This window comes from Austrofundulus limnaeus, unplaced genomic scaffold (genome assembly GCF_001266775.1).
Source record: "Austrofundulus limnaeus strain Quisiro unplaced genomic scaffold, Austrofundulus_limnaeus-1.0 Scaffold210, whole genome shotgun sequence".
Taxonomy (NCBI): Eukaryota; Metazoa; Chordata; class Actinopteri; order Cyprinodontiformes; family Rivulidae; genus Austrofundulus; species Austrofundulus limnaeus.
This window is the reverse complement of record NW_013952612.1, coordinates 687,501-708,080: the sequence shown is the minus strand read 5'-3', so window position 1 is coordinate 708,080 and position 20,580 is coordinate 687,501. Positions and strand designations below refer to the sequence as shown.

Here is a 20,580-nt window from a genome sequence, read left to right as displayed (position 1 = left end):
ATATTTATATATTTAAAATCCTCGTTTAGATTAAAATGCATGTTTGAAGTCTGCAGAAAACCTCATCTGATCTAAGTAACTGTGAGTTTGTGTTTCCAGGAGTGTATTTGTCAAAGTACTCCGATCTGCTTCGGACGAACCCGTTCACCCCCGGAGCAACGGGGGAGATCATTATCTTCAAGGTGATGAAGGTAAATCAGTCTTAGTCATCATCATTTCTATTAGATAAAAAGATTGAAGTCACAGGAAATYCCAACACGAGCGTGAGGTCATCTTATTTCTTATTTAACATGAAAGGTGATTTAGGCTTTGTTGTGGAAACTATTTATTAAACATGAAACAGGATCACCTGATTAAAGGAAAAGTAAAGTTGCTTCATGTATTCTTTGGTATTTTGTCACGTGACCGTGTTATAAATAGAAGCTGATGTTTTGATTTGGGGAAAAATAGGAAGAATGGTGAATGGTGTTGCTGTAAAGGACTGCACTTCTCATGTAAAAAAATAATAATTTTTTTCAACTGCAAGAGTGAGAGGAGAGAAATGTTGAGACCAGACGGGCAGGTTGTGTCGTTCTGTCCTCTGCAGACCTCCAGTGCTTCTCCTTGTTAAAAAAAATCATTCATTTTAATTAAAACACTCTAAAACTGAAGATTAAACATTCTAAACTAAACCCTAACTATAAAYTTCAAACAAGTTAAATGTCACAGATCTAATTACTCGGTCCTGCTCTCCATCGCCGCCAAACTCCATTCAAAATTCACCTCTTTTTATTTTCTTCTTCATCTAGATTCTTTACTGTTTGTCACATAACMGTGGGACTTGGTCAGAGCGCAGGTTGAGGGGTTTATATTTCTTCAGTTTGAGAGAAAAATAAAACTAATGCCTGATTGTGATGTTTTTTTCCACAAGATCTCCGTGTTTCCTTCAACGCGCATCAAATAGGATGACAATTTTCAGAAAAAAAGTGATGTAAACTATTTATCATAACTCCAGTTTTACTTGGTCTGTCGACACAATTTAAAAACTGCTGGATAGTTTGAAGTCTCTACTTTTGATGTAATTTGTAACAGCAGAGAGGCTGTGTTTTTAGGTAGAGTGATTAGATCATACTGTACCGCTGTCATCCATACAACATTCCTATATATCTGAATAAATCCGTGTGATACACTCTAAATATTTGACATTACTAGCTAATAACGTTTATTTTACAAAGAGTGATAGCTGTTAGCTAAGTCTTGTTCTGGCTCTGATCGTTCTTTCTACTGACAAACGGTGTCATGAAAAACTGCATCATTAAAGTAAAATGTCATAAATTACTGTCTTAAAACAAAAAGTGTTTTTCCATAATTATACTGTTTCTGTGTGCATATTTCTCCATCATATGACTAGTCTTTGTTTTTTTATTTAATATTTGATATAAGTGGTTTAAATGTTTGTTTTTCTGGTTTCAGGGAAAAGTTAAGAGCGTTTTTGAAAACACGAAGACACTTCAGGATCCGACYCCTCGCTTCGACAGCCACGTGTCCAAAAACGCCAGCAAGGTGACCTCGCTCACCTGCCACTGCGCCTTTGAGTACACGCAGGTGAGATTATTCAAACACCGCTGCTGTCAGCGCCGGACCAAGCTGTTTTCTAACGCTGACGCTCTTTTCCTCAGCAATACTTCTACGAGTATTTGTTCGCCGAGCCGCAGCAGCGCCCCCGACAAGTGTGTCCGTACGCCGTRGTTTCCTTCCACTTTAAAGGAAAAGACGCTCCACTTCCCAGCAAACCTGCTGCACCCGTCAGGTACTAAWGAGTGGTGTTAAACACGCAGAAGTTCACGTATTTTCTTACAATTTAATTCATCTTAATTGAACTTATTTCAGTTTAAGCTGGAGCGTTGTGCCCACAAGCTCTAATTTTTAAAATTCTTTTACAAAATTCCCACCACATTATTGTTTTATTTGAGTAAAACCCCGAATTCATTCATTCATTCATTGCTGTTTTGCTCTGTCTCGTTGGCAGGTTGAACAGTCAGCTGTCTGAGAGGGGCAATGGTGAGAAACTTGACTTTTTTTTGTCCCTCACAGACTGAATTATGACCAAATCAGAAGTTCCTGTTTTATGTTAATCGCTCATCTTTTCTTGTTTTCAGAGCGRGCTCAGTTCCCAGTGTGGACCGGAGATTTAGTGAAAAAACACCGGGTTCTTTCCCACGTTTCTCTAATGTCCAGCTCCGTCCGCTTTCTGCCTCACAAGCTGTGAGTATCAATCGATTCTTTAAACACTTCAGATATTATTGTTTCTTTTGGTAGTTGTTACTTTAATACTCATTCATACAAAGTTAAATTCTCTCCTTCAGACCAGAGAAGTTGGACGTTGGGTTTTTGATGAGATTCGATCACGTGACCAGGCTCCTCCCCTCTGGCCTGCTGTCCTATAATCTGTACAARGGCAGCAAGGAAGGTGAGGCCAGGTTGTGTAGCTGCTGGAATTATCAAAATAAAACTTGTAGTTTGTGTTTAAAGACTCAACAGGTTTGAGGGAGAAACTCCTGTTACGTGTAAAGTTGTGTTTTTGTGTGTAGTTGTGGCTGACGGTCATCACTGCAGTCTTCTGGAGGTGGTGGACAAGAGTCAGTCCACAATCAACATGAAGAGACTGCTGCAGGAGCTGGAGACGAAGAGAGTGGTGCGTTCCTCTAGCTTTCTTTTAATTTGGTAATCTGTTAGTATTTGTACACATTTCCCACTCAAACACAAGTTTTCGTCATTCTTTTGCAGGTTCTAGTGAGTCCGCTTACAGATAGAGGATTTCTCTTCCTGCTGTCCAGCGCTCAGATGTCCACAACTTCTGGTGAGACACTTTATTAGTTTTCAGATGGATGGGTCCCACTTAGCCTCCCAACTCAAGATGGTTGCCATTTAGCAGGATTTTGTTGAAGCTCTTTATATGAATATATTATAATATTACTAGGGCTGCAGCTAACAATTATTTTAGTAATTGATTAATCTACCGATTAATCGAGTAATCGATAGAGATGATTTGCCTCGAGGATTTTTAGTAATCGAATTACTGGAGTTATTCGAGGAATCGTTTCAGTCATATTTTTGAARGTTGCTCTTCTGTTGATTTTGCTCAGTGGAAGTGTCAGTTCATTATTTGTTGATAATGTGGATAAATAACAGGTTAATGTGACGGAGTGGCACACATAAAAAGACTGTTTGTYTTTGCAGAGCGAGGAGAAACCTGGAAGAGGTGTCTGCAGGCCTTGTTTGTTTTCCCAGAAACCAGAGACGTGTCCGGGTTCAGTAAGTGAAATCCTGAWGTGTTTATTGGTTTTGGTTTATTCTGCGCCTTATTTAACCCGTCGTTTGCCCCCTGTAGGGTCCCCTCCCTCCTTTTCTCCCTCCAAGTCATTAAAGTCTGACGCCCGGGTGATGCACCGACTGAAAGAGTTCATCCCAGCTTTGCACCAGGCTCTGATAAAAGTTAGAGTCAAACCCCCGTCGAACCTTTCAGCCGGCGTGGAGCACCAGATAAAGGAGTACCTCAGTGGCTTGAAGGACAGCACCGTAAGACCAACGTCTAACCTCCTCACACTCTCCGGTGTAACTCCAAAATGATCCGCAGCGAACCCCCCGTTATCTCCCCGCAGGTTCCGATGCACGCCATAGCCGAGTACGACCCCATACTGGACGAGGAGGGGAAGCTGTCTCTGCCCAAACACCACCGGGTGAGCATGGACAGCTACCTGCAGTCCTACCTGTCCAGCCCCGCCCCCTACCTGCTGTCAGTGTCACAAGCAGAGCAGGTGGTGCTGGCTCACTACGGCCCCGAGCGACCACAGGGGACCAGGAACAGCAGCAGAGGCCAGGTGGAGACGAGAGGCGACAACAGAGACAGACAGAAGGTAAAACCTGACTTGAATATATGATGATAATCCTATAATTATAGCGTTCATTTCTCTAGTTTCTTCATTTTCATTCTGTTCTCAGATGCAGCAGCTGTTCGATCTCATCATGACCTGCAAGAGGAACGCAGAAATGGAGGTGAGGAGGGAGGAAGGCGAGGGGACGAAAGCGCCGGAGAYGAAGAGAAAGATGGAACAGGAATCGGCAAAGAGAGCCCTGAAGTACTTCAAAGCATCGCAGGAAACGGACCGACGCGACAGGGTTCCAGGTGAGGAGGGCGTAAACATTATGTCTTTGTAATAAAACGAGCTGACCACTTCACCTGTTTGTTTGTTTGTTTTTTAATGTTTTTAACGTCTAGTCGGAGGAAACAAAGTCCCGACGRCTCCATTTTCTTTTATGTCTGTGATCGGCTCGTTGGGTCTGAAGGATTTGGATCTGAGGGAGGACGGGTCAGAACCAATGGCCAGTTTTATCGTGCAGTTAAAAGGTGATGAGAAACTAAAACATGTCTTTTTTAATTACATTGTACTTCGAACATTAAAAGAATAGCAAAACAAAACATATATATTTATTTATTTATTTATTTATTTATTTTTTTAGGGGTGCAACAATACATGTACCCTTACTGAACCATTCAGTGCAGTGATTTAGGTTCAATACACACTTGTATTGAACAATACAGATTTTTAAAATTTATCAACTTGTCTTCTGAAGATGCTCTGTGTTGAAGGATCAGTGGATCTGTGTTCGACTACTCCACCTAGGCTGTATTGTCGAGCACAGATCCACTGAGAAACTTGCTGTTTCAGCAACATTTATTTTAAAAACTGAACTTTTCAGGTTAAACAAACGTTCAGAATTAATTTAAATACATTTCAAGTTAAAAAGGGCATGGAAATTTATCTCTTTTGTATCGAAAAATAGGAGAAGAAAAAAAAGTAGAACAAAGTCCTGTCCCTATGTCTTTGTACAAATTCTTAAATTACAATTTACTCTGTTTATGTTGATTTATTTGTTTCTTTAACTTCTTCCTGTTTCAGGGCTACCAGATGAGTCTCTCTTGTTAACTGGGCTCTTTTTTCCCCTGCAATGTTTCAGGTCTCATCCAAACTGCCAATCGAAGTGAGGTGCAAGACGAAGGACAGAAGGAGTTGAGTCCGTTTGGCCGGCTGGCTACAAAGCTGGGTCTGCCCACGAACTGTGACGTAGACCTGAGGCAGCAGGAAGAGCTGGAGGTACCTTAAAGTTTACGTTTATGACTCTTTCCACACACGTGGCGTTACTTTGACTGACAGTCAGCATTTGGCGTGGTAGTAGTTATGAGTTTTCCCGTCTTCAGATTAAAGTTGTGTTTAAGTCAAATAGAGCTGGTTAGCTACATATTTACAACAGATTAAACTCTGTGTTTCTGTTCGTAGGAGCACACGGCGGGCAGCGTCGGTAGTGGTTCGGAGGGATTTAGTCCCAGTTCACACAGCGGGGAGACAAATCACCACTGTGCACCGGGCAGAGAAGGCAAGCCGGGGAGGAAAAGAGCGGCTAATGATGCAGAGAAGGAGGAGGAGTGGAAGATCCCCTGGGTCCTTATCCCCATAACAGGTCTGTCTGCTTAATTAACCATCTGTACATCAAATCCTTCTCATTATGTTTGCAGCTGTAAGAGACGTCCACGTTAGTTCACYGTTTGTTGTATAAAGCAGAGATTATGTATGAAACACCCTCCCYTCCCTCCAGAGGGTCATTAGGGTTTTGTTAGCGTGGTTCAAATAAGAGATGTTTTTGGTCAAATGGAGGAAGGTCGTATCATGTGCAAATAATAGTCAGAAAAATTTATGATTAATGTTGCTCAGCGGTCCACTCTGCCTCAACCAGCTGCAGCTTCACAAATAAAAAATCATCTTATTGTTTGGAGTCAAAGACACTAAAACTAAAAATTTAAAGAGCAACCCTGAAGCGTAGAGGGGGCCGGGTTGTGGCGGTCCCAAGACTCAGGAACAACTCTTCTCTTGATATCTGTGCTGCAGAGTCTGTTCAGTCTTTTAAATCTSGATTGAAACTTTACACTTGTTTTGTTTATTAACAGTTTTAATTGTATCATGTCTGTGAAGCACTTTGGTCAACACTGTTGTTTTTAAATGTGCTTTATAAATAAAGTMATGATGATCACAGAACATTTTAAAGGATGTAGATTATAATCTGAATAAACTTACTGTCTACAGGTTTATGCTCAGGGAGGTATTCTCAGAGAGACAGGACCATCCCCCAGGACCCCCGCTGTCAGCACCTCACTACAGCAACCAAACCTTCCAGGAAGAGCCCCGCCTTGTCTCCCGAGGGTAGCCCGTCTCCAACTACCACCCAGCAACCATCCCCTGACCCCAGCCCGCCTCTTTCACCCTCTCAGTGTCCGTCCCCCGACCCCAGCCCACCTGCTTCGCCCTCACAGTGTCCGTCCCCTGACCCCAGCCCACCGGCTTCACCTTCGCAGTGTCCATCCCCTGACCCCAGTTCTCCTGCCGTGTCCCCGTCACCTGAAACCATGGCTCCTCCAGCACCCGCTCAGCGCCGGTCCCCAGAGTCTGCTGAGCCGAACTCATTAAACAAGAACCACAGTGGAGCTAACACGCTACAGTTAGCCCCCGCRGTCCTCCAGGAGTTTCAAGGTAAACAGAGATCATCTCGGGTCAGACTTTTAGCTCCTTAGCTTTTTTATTTTGTTTTTCAGCTCAAAACCCATATTTTATTCTTATTGAAATGTAAACAGAATAAATAATAACTAGAGAAACTGCATGCTAATGTGAATGCTTCTTGCTGAAAGTTTAATAGCATAATGACAGTTCAATTTGAAAAGCTGAAAGAAGCACAAAAAAGCAGAAATTAGCATATTTATAGCTAAAATGGCAAAAAAAAGTCAAATTAGCAAAAAAAACATGCTAAACGTAGGAGACTCAAGTTGCAATTAGCACCCAGATGGTGAAAGAGGTGTAAAAAAATGTCAAATCAGCAGGAGAAAAACATAAATTATAAAAAGTGTCCATTTGTTGTAAAATAGCTAAAACAGCCAAAATGTGCAGTACAAGGAAGCATAAGGTGCACAAGTTTGCTGAATTTAGCAAAGCTGAAATAGCCACCAGAATGTGTATTTACCCTAAAACAGCTAACTTTAGCTGCTAACWGCTGAACATTAYCTAAAATTGCAGCAAATAGCTGAATATAGAAGAAAGCAGCCATAAGAAGCAGAAATAGCTCAAATTAGCAGAAAAATGTGCAAAAGATAGAAAATAGAAGAAAGAAGTAAAATAGCTGAAATAGCGGAAATAAAGCTAAAATTAGCACAAGGAAGTTAAAAAGAACAAAAGGTTTAAGGTGCAGTAACGATTTAGAAACATTTTAAAGGATCTTAAAGGTGTTGAAAACAGCTCCATTCATTTTAATGGGGGAAAAATGTAGCTGAAAAAGTGAAATAGGTAAAGAAATATAAATAGCTGAAATACCACAGTCATCACCAGAATGTGCTGAAGGATCTGAAGCATTTGATACATGAATTGTTAAAATACTTGCCAAAAAAACATACGGAAGAAAAACTGATCTSAATAAACAACTTTTATAATCCGGGTTTTGGAAACAGCCGCTGACAGATCTGTTGTCTCAGCAACAACATCTGATTTTTATTATTCTAATGTCTGACGTTCGTCTCCTGCAGGAGGGTTCGAAACAAAGCCTCAATGGATCAAAATCAAGGAGGAGCCATCAGGTGGTCCAGCTCCGGAGCTGAGGAACGCTCCTTCACCGCCACCCTCTGACCAGATGATGGAGTCAGAGGAAGCAGCAGAGCGGGTTCAACTGAAAATAGAGCCTGGTTTGTGTCGGCAGCTAAAGGTGGAGCCGAAGGAGGAGGAAATGTTGATAGATTTCGTCAATGAACAGCAAAAAGAAGAAGTGTCCTCGACCACCGCCTGTCCTCTCGGAGACATCGACAGCATCGTGGACAAACATTTGGGAGACTTCACCTCCGACGTGCAACTCCTCCTGCAGGAGGAGAGAGGGAGCTTCAGCTTCCCCCAGACCCCTCGCTCCTCCGCGAACARGGAGAACGCCGCCCCGCCGTACGCCACGCTGTCTCCGTTCTCACATTTCGTGTCGTTTTACAACCCCTGTCCTCCGGTTCAGGACTACGTCACGTCTCTGAAGGAGAGCATCAAATGCGTGCTGGGAGAGCTGAACGTGAGCTCGCCCAAGCAGCAGGCCGACAGCAGCAGGGCGGACATGGAAGAGACGCTGGCTCAGAGGATCAACGACTTCGTGGCCAGCTCCAGAGTGGAGAGTTCTCAACGTGGAAGGAGCRGGGAGGTGTTTCAGCCGGCTGCTGGTGCTGAATCACCCATCACTCAGGCGTCCGTCTTCTCCAGAGTGGGCGAAGTCTGGCAGCCGGACAATCCACACTGGACCCCTCTGTCTCCACAAASGTCTACGTCTGACCCAAACTCCGGGTTTGTCACCTACAAACCTGAAGACACCTTAGAGATCTGCAGGACCATCACTCAGAACGTGACAGAAGAGGARGCCGTGACGAGAACTGTGGTCTGCCCGGCCGACGAAGAGGCCCTATTAGGCTCAAACTGCATTGTGACAGTCCCGGGCTATAGCAGCGCCTCAAACGCCCAGACTGAGCCATCCCTGTCCTACGAGCCCGTCTCCAGCCCGAGCTCCGCCCTGGTCCAGGACGCCGGCTCAGAAGCCACCAAACACCTGAGCTCCGTCATCAACCAGCTGAACCCGGACGTGCTCAACAACCTGGTGGAGATCGCCAAAGACATCAAGAGGAAGTCCCCGCAGTTCTACGTCCACTGCACAGAGCTGGGAGACCCGGTGTACGAGGAGGTCAAGGTAACGAGATGAGRGTGGAAAAGACGTTTGTATCCTTGGCCTGAGCCTTAAAGTGCCTGCTTATCCTTCAGATACAAAAAGTCAAAGAAAACTTCAGTCTATTTAAGAAACTTGGCACACCACACATTATTTTACCCATTTAGACACATAACTGACCTATTTTCCTTTGAACTTGGCTTGGGAAAAATGAAACAGGAAGTGACATCAAAGGGGACTCCTTTAAGAAAAATAACTCACTGGTCTTTGTTTATAGAAACATTATGATTTGAACTCTGACTCTTTTTCTGTTTCTGTCTGATAGCGACTCAAAAAAATCTAAAACATCAGATTCCTCTCTACAGTCTGGGCTGTTGAGCATTTTATCTTCACTCTGTTTTCATGCAGACATTCCCCTTTGACATCACTTCCTGTTTCTTCACAGGCAAAAATCTCAACAACTGTTCATCTCAGCAGCATGAAAATTTTTTTGTAATATGTTCTCAATAATCTTTCCAAAAACACATTTGTATAATTAAAAAATTTTGATGTCACAGGCACTTCAACACCTCAATCTTATTTTCCTGACTTTGTTGTTTTCCAGGAACATCTGTTGAAGCTGGGTAACGTGCAGCAGNCTTGGCACACCACACATTATTTTACCCATTTAGACACATAACTGACCTATTTTCCTTTGAACTTGGCTTGGAAAAAATGGAACAGGAAGTGACATCAAAGGGGACTCCTTTTAAGAAAAATAACTCACTGGTCTTTGTTTATTGAAACATTATGATTTGAACTCTGACTCTTTTTCTGTTTCTGTCTGATAGCGACTCGAAATAATCTAAAACATCAGATTCCTCTCTACAGTCTGGGCTGTTGAGCATTTTATCTTCACTCTGTTTTCGTGCAGACATTCCCCTTTGACATCACTTCCTGTTTCTTCACAGGCAAAAATCTCAACAACTGTTCATCTCAGCAGCATGAAAATTATTTTGTAATATGTTCTCAATAATCTTTCCAAAAACACATTTGTATAATTAAAAATTTTTGATGTCACAGGCACTTCAACACCTCAATCTTATTTTCCTGACTTTGTTGTTTTCCAGGAACATCTGTTGAAGCTGGGTAACGTGCAGCAGAGTCCCGTCGACTTTCTTCACAACGAAAACTCAGAAAATGGTCTGCTGGTGATCATTAAGAACAAAGACACGGCAGGACATATACACAAGGTATTTACCTGGAACTGGACCTTTTTAAAGGCCTAATCGACAAATTGACTGTTTTTCACATGGCGCRTCCGTTCCTGTCAGATCCCAGGCCTCATGTCGTTGAAGAGACACCCCTCTGTGGTGTTCGTGGGCATCGACTCGCTGGACGACATCAAGAACAACAGCTGCATCGAGCTCTTGGTCTCCGGAGGCTGCATCGTCTCGGACGAGTTGGTCCTCAGTCCGGACGTCATCACTGACGGTACGTCGGGGTTATAAATCCAAACGCTCAGATTTAAAATGTTTCCAGGACAAATCGTYTCGCTCACGTCACGTTGTTCCCGCAGACCGACTCGCCGCTTTGCTGGCTCTCCTGGAGCAGCACAGTTCTCCAGAGAGCGTCTGGAGGTGGAAGATCCACTGCAAAACCCAGAAGAAACTGAAGGAGCAGGCCAGGTAGAGTCCCTCCCAGTCACGCCTATGAACTTAGTTRTTAGTAAAGTCCAGGTTCCTTCAGCAGCTTCATGAACGTGTTGTCTCGTGTGTTCAGGTTCAGAAAAGACGCAGCCAACCTGCTGGAAATTCTGTCGACCTATCAGAAGCGTCAGATCGTGGAGTTCCTCCCGTATCACCACTGTGACTCGACCAACCACCAGTCTCCTGACCTGAACTGTCTCCTGGAGCTCCAGGCCCGATACACACAGTTCAGACACACCATCTACATCACAGGTACGACTCATCCGCGTCCAATAACAGGTTTTAACTTCAGGAAGTCATTTTACTGAGGGTTCTTTAATTAATTACAGCCAGAACTACTTTAAGATGTGCAGGGTTATTARGGGGGGCTATCCTCATAAAAAACATGCCCAAAGCCTTGCTTTGACTCATTCATGCATGTTTGAGAAATCCTGCAGCGTTTTTATGAAGCCATGCTGAGGAGCAAAACAYCAGGTGGGGACCAGAAACGCCCCCGGGACGTGTCTTTAAGCTGAACTTCCTCATGGCAGAGCGCACCCACTCCCCCGCCCATGACTCCTGCAGGCTTTCGGGTGAAAAACCGAAAGCGAAACCTAACGAGCTCTCAACATTAGTTCTCACTCAGTTTCTTTTCACTCTTTTCAGATTGAAAATTCCTTTTGAGGAAAAGTATTTTCAGATGCCAAGTAAACTGCATCAGAGCACACAAGCCCCCAGCGTGGGTCAGATATTAAAGTGCCTGTGACATGCATATTCATGAAACACAAAAAGTCAAAGGAAATATATTTATATTGAAAAAAACTTAGCATAATACACATGATTTTACCTTTTATGTCACATAAWTGGCATATTTTCTTTTSAATTTGGCCCAGGTAAAGTGAAACAGGAAGCAACATCAAAGGGGAACTCGTTGAGAAAGAAAACTTCCTGTTTTTTTGTTTATTTAAACAATATTATTTGAACTCTGACTCTTCTCATCTCTCTATGATGGTGATTAAAATAATCTAAAGAAACATCAGATTCATCTTCAGTCTGTGCTGTTAGCCATTTTAGCATCGCTCTGTTCACATTTAAACATTCCCCTGTGACATCACTTCCTGTTACTTCACATGCAAATATCTCAACAACTGTTCATCTCAGCGGCGTGAAATCTTTTTTACAATATGTTAACAATGTTATCTTTCAAAATTACATTAAATTTATTGCAAACATTTGATGACGCAGGCACTTTAATAACTAAAAGTGTCAGAATTGATTTCACTTGGAGAGTATTTTAGGTTGTTGACGGTGGTTAGGACACGGATCTGAAGTTTGATGCTGGAAAAGTTTGAAACTTTACCTTGAAGGTGTCTACTCTGTGTGTACGGCTGCTGTCACATGGGTTTGTTGTTTGTGGTTGACGTCGTTCTCGTTGTCACTTTGAATGTTTTACCTCAGAACACCACTTTGAGAAGTTTCCCTCCTTCTCCAACGGGGGCATCATCGTGGCCAGCGTTGAAGAGGTTCTGCAGAACTTCACCGGACTGGTKGGGTGCCACGACATCAGGGACAAGCAGTTACTGGTGGAGGATCTGCTCGCTCCCAAAGGTCAGACCTGACCGTTTGAAACGGTTGTTTTTTATACGTCCTTATTTATCGACGTCTCGTTGTCTCATCCGTCTGGTCCGTTCTCAGGTCTCAGCGGGCAGGTGAACCATCAGGACGCCATCACCGGCTTTGATCTCTSTCTCTCCACCTTCCCAGAGAACGTCGACGCCCTCCCCTCCTCCAGCCAGCCCCAGGACGTCCTCCCCCAGCCCCCCTCCACCCCGCCCTCTGTCCCCCAGGCGTCGGACCAGCTGGTCCCGGACTCCCTGTCCCCGACCACCAGCAGAGAAATGGAGTTCCTGTATCAGGCCATCCAGCTGATGAGGGCACAGCAGCCGGAGCAGCTGCAGCAGCTCATACAGGAACAGCAGATCCTGGAGGTCCAGTTAGAGTCCAGCCTCAATTCTGACCCCCCTCCTGCTGCCACCACCACCCCGCCTCTGGACCACGAGGGACCCGCAGAGCACGTCCGGGTCTCGCCCGCCATGAGAGCGGTGACGGCCACCCTGGAGTCCATCCACTCCCCGCTGCAGCTGGAACTGAGGCAGGAGGACAGACCCCCGTCTCCCACAGAGGGGGGGTCACAGACGGGGAGCTGGACTTCCAGTAACCCCGACTCCTCTGTGCCCTCACCAAACCCAGCTGCAGAACCTAARAGAGATGAGACCGAGGGAAAACCATATCAACAAGGAGAACCCGCAAGTCTGACAGCAGCTGAGCAGGACAGGTCCAGAGCTGAGGACAGGTCCAGAGACGAGGACAGGTCCAGAGACGAGGACAGGTCCAGGTCAGTCAAACTCTTCCTGGTTTCTTAAAGTCTTGAATGTGTTTATTTCTGTGGTTCTTTGAGACGTGATAAAACCAAAGTCCCATGGAGCTGCGCGTCACGTGACTCGTTTCCTGTCCTGCAGAGACCAGCAGGTGGACCAGGAGCAGCCAGGAGTCCCACAGAGCAGCACAGCCGTCGTCAGGATCCCAGTGGTGGACCGCAAACAAAACCTGAACCCGGCCCYGGCTTTCCAAGCTGTAAACCAGCCCCATCCGCGCGGGGTGGGCCTGCTGCACCCTCCCCACATGGCCCCGCTCCACAACCAGCGGTTCCACCCGGGCCCCCTGCTGGGGCCGATCGGACCCCTGAGAGGCATCAGAAACATCATGGGGCCCACCCATCTCTGGCCCGGAGGGATCCCCCCCGCCGGCGCCCCCCTGCTCTGGGGCTACCAGCAGACCGGTGTGGACTTCCTGAGAGGATTCTACGGTCCAGCTGGTCCGGGCGGTCCCGCCTACAGAGGAGCCCGACCAGGAGGAGGTTTTAGCAGGATGTAGGGACCCCCCCTCCCCTCCCCCGCTGCTGCTCAGGTAAACAAACAGAACTCTCACCTGAGCACAGAGGGAAAACTAAAACCTGAAACTGTCCGGTTCGTTAATTAACGAGATCCTGGTTCTGATCCGGAGGTTCTTTCAGGAAACAGGAGCAGAGACAAATTAAATAACATAAAATAAATAAAACAAGCACACATGAAGAAAGCATTAACGTCACTGAGGTTCTGCTCCGTGGTGCTGCTGTTGTTGTTTTTTTTTTTAATTAACCGTCACTTTGTGAACGAGCTGCTGAAGTTTCTTCTTTAACACGAACAATCGGAGCAGAACAAGCTGTCAGCAGAGCTCCAGTTTTCCTTCAGATCAGTTTTTATTTGTTAGTTCTGTTTATGTGAAGAACCATCACAAAGTGTGGATGTGTTTAACTGGTCCCCAGTTSTCATTTAACTCAAATACTGAAGACTAACCAGAAAATGACTCAATAATCCATCTTTTATGTTGATGATCAGCTGATTGTTTTTAATATTTGATGCCGCAGAGCAACACCGGCTCAACCTCTCTTTTTTTTAAAGGTTTCAGCAGATTAGTGAGCGACTGAGACGATCCAACATGTATGAAATAAAAAACTGCAGGTATTTAACCTGATTTAATACCTGTTCAGCTCTTTTAAAGTGGATTTACCTGTTATAGAAACTTTCATCCCTAAAATTTAACATTTCAAACTCTCTTTTATAAACTTACTGTTACGGTTAAAATCACCAGTTTAATGCAGGTTCTAATAGCGCCAGCAGCTAGCTGTAGCACTTCCTGTCCCAGTATCTCTGCCAAAGAATGTTCTGCAGCAGGTAAGATAGTAACTGTTGGTAATCTTTCAGAATCCTACTTTAAAAGATCTGAACGCATCAGAAGATGTGGTTCTGATGAGGTCAGGACCTGCTCGGACCCGAGACTTGAGCTCCAGGGTTTCTGGGTCAAACCGCCACATTTCTGCTTCTCCTGACTGACAAACATAAAAATATATATATAATTTTTGTTTCACTCCACAGAGTCGTACAAGAGATGAAACAAAAGATGAAACCTGAGCCGCTCGTTTGTAGAAAGTAAAACTGTAAAATAATCTGATGGACGCCGTCTCTCAGGGACACCTGTAAAAAGTCCTCCTGTGTCCTGAAAGTTCGGTTCTGCTGTTTGTGTTCAGTCGTGTAGAAAAACTGCAATGAACCGGTTTTTAACTTATATACATTTTTATGTTTTTTTTTTGTTTGTTTTTTTACATCAGCGTTTTGTAATAAAATGACTCTAAAAAACCGTCTGTGAACTGCACATCATTTATTGAAGTCACAATAAATAAAAAACAATAAACAAAAAAAACAAACATTTAATTCATAATTTATTCAAGTCGATTATTTGAACACGAAGGATTTTAGCTCAGACGGGTTCAGAAAACCAGTGATTATTGTATTTATTCATGTATAATGCTAGAAATTTACCAGAGTCATCTATAAAGTGTGTGTGTGTGTGTGTGTGTGTGTTGGGGGGTGGGGGGTTTATACACAGATTTTTATACATGAATAAATACGGTAATTTAATTTATATGAATCAATTGTTGGAATTAAATAATGTCTGATTCTGAAATATCTGATGTGGTTTTGCTAAAAAAAAATTGTTTTTGATTTTACTGAATATTAGAGCCTGATTTTACTGATTTCATGGTTTGCAGACGATCCATAAACCCTCGTCTTCCTCACGATGTTTTCAAATGTTTTCCTGTCCGATCAGCTGATCCGTGTCGGCGGCGGCCGGAGGTCATGTTTTGTTGCGTTTCATCGAAGGTAGCTGTTGCTCGTCGTGGCGACTCCAGAGAGGATTCAGATCCATCTCCAGCTCCTTCTGCTTCTGTAACAAACCCTGGGGAATACAGACAGGTGTGTAGACGTGTGTGTGGGCATGTTTTTACTACATCGTGGGAACCACATTAGGACCTGTGAGGTTTAGTTTTCAGGTAAATGTTCAGGGTTAGGATATAAAAATTACCAGAAAATGAGTGGGAGTCAATACAGGGTCCCCACAGGGATCCAAAAACAAACGTGTGTGTGTGTGTTACCTGTCGAAGCTGAGCCAGGCCTCTCAGGATCTCCTGCTGCCGGTGTGTGTGCGTGTGGTGGAGGAGCCGGTCTCGGTGCGCAGGAGCGGGAGGAGACGCCGTACTGTCGGGCGGAGCGCCTGACCGGGAGAAAGAAACCGAACGGATGAAAAACCCATGAGTTTAAAGGTCCGATACGCAACAGATACAAATTCAAAAGACGTTTCAGTTTGAGGCGTTCTGACCGGAGTGTGTGTGAGGGGGGGMCGTGTCAGCTGGATCCAGGGGGTTCAGGTTGAAGACCTCGTTGGTCCGGATGTAGGGAACGAACTCCAGAACCGGAGAAGAGGAGCGGGAAGCCTGCTGGCTCTGGACTTCATGTTTGATGGCGGGTACAGGAGGGGAGCGGCCCCTGGCTGGGGGGTCGCTGATCCCTTTAGAACCCATTTCCACCTGAAACAGGAACAGGAAATAAAATCTGACTCGGATTAAAAGGATCTTGTTTTTTCTTAATGCATCTCTCTCTTATCTTCTTGTTTCCCTTTCTATCTCTTTTCACTTTTCTCCTTTTTCTCTTCTTTGTTTACTTTTATCGTCTCTGTGTCCATTACGAATTAATCCCTAAAGAATTTATAATAAGGGTTTTAATATTTATCAAGTGGAGCATCATGGTGAAAAGTCGTTATGCTGCACTTAAACTGTTGGGCTTTATTTGGACTCAGACATCAGTTCTGAGTTTCATGTTGCCAGACAGAACACGGTAGGATCAGACGTTTTCTTACCTTCCTGACTGAACCGGCGCTCTGGCTGCTGGGACCGAGGCGGGGCTCTTGGTTCTGAGGAGGAGCTTCGGTTCTGGTCTGGCGGGTTCTCTCCTGCAGAGCGAGGAGCTCGGCTTGCCTCCTCAGGCGGTTCTCCTGCCGGTTCCTCTGCAGAGCGACGGGGTAACGCTCCGAGGCTGGAACGAACTGGCGGCTGGGCCTGGAGGCACGGCGGAGACGTCAGTAAAAATACTTCACGGTCATCACTTCAGTTCGGTTTCATCAGCTGAACGTTCGGACCTGTGCGTGTTCCACTCCGGCCTCCTCTTGTCTCTGCGGCTCCTCTCAGTCCTGGCAAATGGCTCGTACGGGTCTCCTACTGGCAAACAGACGTTCTCCTTCCCCGTTCGCACCGCCCGACTCCTGGTGGAGGGAGCAGCAGACCGAGGAGGAGGAGGAGGAGGAGGAGGGAGGGCAGCGTCTGAACTCTGAAGGACGACAGGAGGAGCCTCGTCTGCTCAGAGAGATGAAACAGAAGCATGAAGGTTTTCCTCACAGCAGAAACATCAGTACTATAGTATCTGTAGAGTATTTGTATACAGGGTTCCCACGGGTCCTTGAAATCCTTGAAAGTTTGTGAATTTGAAAAAATGATTTCAAGGCGCTGGAAAGTTTGTGAAAACAGCCAAAATTTACACTTGTCCTTGAAAGTCCTTGAATTTTTGATGGGGATTGAAATTTTCTATTCTGACTGATTTTCATCATCTGTAAAAAAAAAATAATCATGATAAAATAAAATAAAACTTAGATTTGTTGCAGTGGATAACTCAGGATTACTGTAAACTGACGTGGCTTTCAACAAATAACGTGAGCCATAGTCTTAGTCCAATCAGAGCAGAGCAGGGCGGGTCTTTCTGAGCCCAGGTGAGAGCACCACAGCTCCGCCTGTCCTCACCGAGGGTCTGAACCTGTTCACATCTCCTCCTCCCAAACTGAGCTGCTGAACTCCCCAGGACATAATTACATGTTCATGTATTTTAGATATGAAAGTAGGGTAAACATTTAATCCACTTTCTTTCATTGATTCTGACTCAACAGCTTCTATGTTCAGTTTTTCATTGAATTTACATGTTAAACCTGTTTATTGGAAACATCCTGTGGTAGAGGCAGGTAACTGTCGTCACGTGTGGTTCATGAATGAGGAAATTGGTACTGGAAAGTCCTTGAAAGGTCCTTGAATTTGCTGTTGACCAAGGTGTGGGACCCTTTCTGTAGTACCTGTTTGAACAGCCYTGTCTTTGAACGAGGAGGTGGAGCTGCTGGTGGTCTCCAAATCCCTCGACTCTCTGGAGGTCTCCTCCAGTCTGCCATTACAGTGAGCCTCCTGGTGGACCACCTCCTCCTGGTGGACCACCTCCTCCTGAACAAACACAATTAACCATAAAAATCGGCTTTGATTAAACATCGAGTGTTTCTGTGAGTCCTCGCTGCTGCAGACCTTCTGTTTCCTCCTCTGTGTTTCCAAATCGTAAACTTTCTGCAGCTTCTCCCTTTCCTGGGCCACCCTCTTCTCCTCCTCCTCTTCCTCCCGTCTCTTCTTCGCCTCCTCCTGCTCCCTGTGCCTCCGGCGCTCCTCCATCTGGGCCTCGATTGCCCTCTGACATGGGGGAGGAGACCGAGTGAGGGGAGAACCAGAGAGAGGACGTTTTGTGTTTGCTGTCGGCGGCGGCGCCTCCTACCTGCTGCTCCAGCTGTTTGAGCCTCCTCCTCTCCCTCTCCTCCACCTGGGCGGGGTCCAGCAGGGAGGTCATGGTCCTCAGGTAGCTGAGTGAGGAACAGAGACACAATGGGCCTCATGCAAGAACATGTTCGTATTCTTCTCCTAAATTTCTCTTACTTTTGTTCGTACAAAGGGTTCGTACGAACATGTCACGTCAGATTCAACAAACACTTCTATCTTCAGGAAACGTGCGTAAATGAGCTGCGTAATTTACACCTTTTCTATCCAGCTGCTCGTGCACGCGAGAGGAGATTAGCATAATTACCACCCCAAAAACACCATATAAGGCTATGCCTCAGATACAAGGAAGTGTTCATTCATTCATGAAAATTACAGCGAAAACTGAAAAAATAAAAACTTTACGCGTTCAGAGATTGAAGTCCGTCTGTCAGAGATCCAGAAAAGAAAATCTGACATGTTTAGCAGCTCAGCTGTGGCATAAAAAGAGCTGCTAAAAGTATAAACAACTGGGTTAAATCATTTTTATTTATTCAGAAGCCGCAGCGCTGTGCACCCCCCCCCGCGCTGCGGTGGTCTCAGATGCGGGTTTGAAATAAGCATTTTAAAATGTTTTCAAAATAAGTCTGGCACTTTGGAGAAAATCAAGGACTCACTGGAGGGATTATGTATCCCCTCTGGTCTGGGAACGTCTCGGWCGAGCTGGAAAGTGTCGCTGCGGAGCGCGCGGGGTCTTTCTCCTGTTGCGCCCCCCCCCCCATCCCCCGCCGCACCCAATAGCGGATAAGCCGGCCGGCCGGACAATTTATAGTTAGTCTAAATTATTACATTTAAAATTATAACTCTAATTCAAGCAGAATAGCCTATTGTCAACATAATTATGGAGTGTGATTTATTTTCAACTCAAAATATCTTCAAACTAACGAAATATAAAGTTATTAATGAAGAAAACCCATCTGGATAACAGCAGACTGACTGTTCGTAAAATATACGACGGGTCTGGACCACTCGTAAATTTTGTTCGTATCTGAAAAAAATCGTAGAATACGAAAACATTGGTGAATGCCACAAATTCTCCTAAAACTCGTACGCACAATTTAAGAACAAATCTGTGCGTACGAACGGTTCTTGCATGAGGCCCAATGATTGTTTGCTTGTTGCTTTGATGGCTTGATGCTTGTTTCAAACCTGGTTCTGGTGGGGCAGCCGCTGGTGGAGCCCCCCCTGGCTCCGAGGACGCTCTCCGCACCCCCGCAGCTGCTGGCCTCCCAGGCCAGGGACAAGCTGGACGAGGGGTCCCAGTCCCCTCGCTCGGAGCCGTCGAGCCGGCCTGGAGGCGGAGCCGAGGCGGCCGGAGTCCGGACCAGACGGCTCCTCTGGTGCGAGTCGAAGTGCGCGGCCCAGCGCTCGTGGTCTTCTGGCTGTTGGGCGGGGAGAGAGGGGGAGGGGCTTAACGTTACAGGTGCCTCGACAAACCACCTGGTTCCTGCTGCACCCTCACAGCACCTGGCTCTTCAGGAGCTTCTCTTGTTTCCTGCGCTGAGCCGCCTCCTCTTTCTGACGGTCCAGCTCCTGCAGCCAGCGCCTCCTCTGCTCCTCTTTCCTCTCAGTGCTCGACGACTCCTCCATCGGAGTGACCTCCTGCACAAAATACATCACTGTGAAGGCAGGTTTTTCCTTAAAACACACAAAAAATGTTGCTTTAACCTTCGTTACTCACTTGATTTTTGAGAATTTTCTGCAAAATGTGAAATATTTCAAAAGCTCTAATATTTTAGATTAACCATGTTTTTAATAAAATACATTTAATTCTATTTAAGGCAAATGCTTAAACAGCACTTAAGGAGTGAAATAACTAACGAAATTTGTGACAAAGCAAAGATTTGGCGCAGTCTGCTGGCTTCTTTAGATTTATTTATTGATTTACTTTTGTGCTCAGTGCCCTGAGACAACAGTTGTGACTTGGCGCTATATCAATAAACTGAATTGAATTGAAATAGAGATGATGTTTAATCTGATAAAAAAAATTTCCCTGAAAAGAATCTAATCTATATGATGCATCAAAGATGAATCCTAATAATCACCTCATTGATTTCAAAACAACTAAAGTGATTTTCAGGGTTTCTGTGAGTCTAAAATATGAAAATCCAAATTTTAGGCCTTAAAAAGTCTAAAATTCGCTAAATTATTGTTTTCAAGTCTTAAATTATCGGCCTTAATTTTCTAAAGCCAAAGTAACTAACATTAATGCTCAATAAAATGTTCCTGCAACACTTATTTATTAACTAAATATAGTTACAAACACACAACCTATACTGCTGCCAATCAGCCTTCGTTTTATCAGCGAGTCCAAATCAACGGAGTTGGAAAAAAAAAAGAAGAAGAAGAACTGTCGCTAACGTGGGAAAATGCACATTAAACGCTCGGCTTCAATGGGACGATTAAGGCTTTTATTTTTGTACATTTCTTTATGTTGTGACGGCCCTGCTGCATTATTTAATTGCAGCCAGCTGCCGCCTGTTTCCTTAATTGTGCTTCCTCACAGGTAATCCTTAGGGGGTGTGGCCTGTGCCCTTCTTAAAGCGCGCACCTGGAATACTGTACTGTGCAGTGCAGTGCAGTGCAGTGCAGTGCAGTGCA

The 20,580-nt window shown here is 44.9% G+C and overlaps 2 protein-coding genes across 2 annotated transcripts in view; one reads left to right on the top strand and one right to left on the bottom strand.

Moving 5' to 3' along the window:
• The window catches only part of tasora (transcription activation suppressor a), a 20,948-nt gene extending 6,282 nt beyond the window's left edge, over positions 1 to 14,666 (top strand). Inside the window, exons 5-28 of the mRNA XM_014019144.1 lie at positions 100 to 191; positions 1,453 to 1,584; positions 1,659 to 1,789; positions 2,009 to 2,040; positions 2,139 to 2,244; positions 2,346 to 2,449; positions 2,571 to 2,674; positions 2,767 to 2,839; positions 3,220 to 3,294; positions 3,371 to 3,558; positions 3,642 to 3,896; positions 3,982 to 4,165; positions 4,259 to 4,387; positions 4,999 to 5,135; positions 5,319 to 5,499; positions 6,120 to 6,563; positions 7,604 to 8,787; positions 9,873 to 9,995; positions 10,077 to 10,236; positions 10,322 to 10,430; positions 10,525 to 10,703; positions 11,889 to 12,038; positions 12,126 to 12,825; positions 12,950 to 14,666. Of these exons, the coding sequence (XP_013874598.1) occupies positions 100 to 191; positions 1,453 to 1,584; positions 1,659 to 1,789; positions 2,009 to 2,040; positions 2,139 to 2,244; positions 2,346 to 2,449; positions 2,571 to 2,674; positions 2,767 to 2,839; positions 3,220 to 3,294; positions 3,371 to 3,558; positions 3,642 to 3,896; positions 3,982 to 4,165; positions 4,259 to 4,387; positions 4,999 to 5,135; positions 5,319 to 5,499; positions 6,120 to 6,563; positions 7,604 to 8,787; positions 9,873 to 9,995; positions 10,077 to 10,236; positions 10,322 to 10,430; positions 10,525 to 10,703; positions 11,889 to 12,038; positions 12,126 to 12,825; positions 12,950 to 13,364 (5,387 nt within the window). The 3' untranslated portion in view covers positions 13,365 to 14,666. The remainder of the gene's footprint in view (positions 1 to 99; positions 192 to 1,452; positions 1,585 to 1,658; positions 1,790 to 2,008; positions 2,041 to 2,138; positions 2,245 to 2,345; positions 2,450 to 2,570; positions 2,675 to 2,766; positions 2,840 to 3,219; positions 3,295 to 3,370; positions 3,559 to 3,641; positions 3,897 to 3,981; positions 4,166 to 4,258; positions 4,388 to 4,998; positions 5,136 to 5,318; positions 5,500 to 6,119; positions 6,564 to 7,603; positions 8,788 to 9,872; positions 9,996 to 10,076; positions 10,237 to 10,321; positions 10,431 to 10,524; positions 10,704 to 11,888; positions 12,039 to 12,125; positions 12,826 to 12,949) is intronic.
• A 4-nt stretch (positions 14,667 to 14,670) lies between these two features.
• The window catches only part of ccdc66 (coiled-coil domain containing 66), a gene marked incomplete at its 5' end in the record, with an annotated part of 7,708 nt that continues 1,798 nt past the window's right edge, over positions 14,671 to 20,580 (bottom strand). Inside the window, 10 exon segments of the mRNA XM_014019146.1 lie at positions 14,671 to 15,266; positions 15,463 to 15,581; positions 15,687 to 15,894; positions 16,224 to 16,422; positions 16,503 to 16,716; positions 17,481 to 17,622; positions 17,701 to 17,859; positions 17,942 to 18,026; positions 19,129 to 19,361; positions 19,447 to 19,581. Coding sequence (XP_013874600.1) covers positions 15,165 to 15,266; positions 15,463 to 15,581; positions 15,687 to 15,894; positions 16,224 to 16,422; positions 16,503 to 16,716; positions 17,481 to 17,622; positions 17,701 to 17,859; positions 17,942 to 18,026; positions 19,129 to 19,361; positions 19,447 to 19,581 — 1,596 coding nt within the window.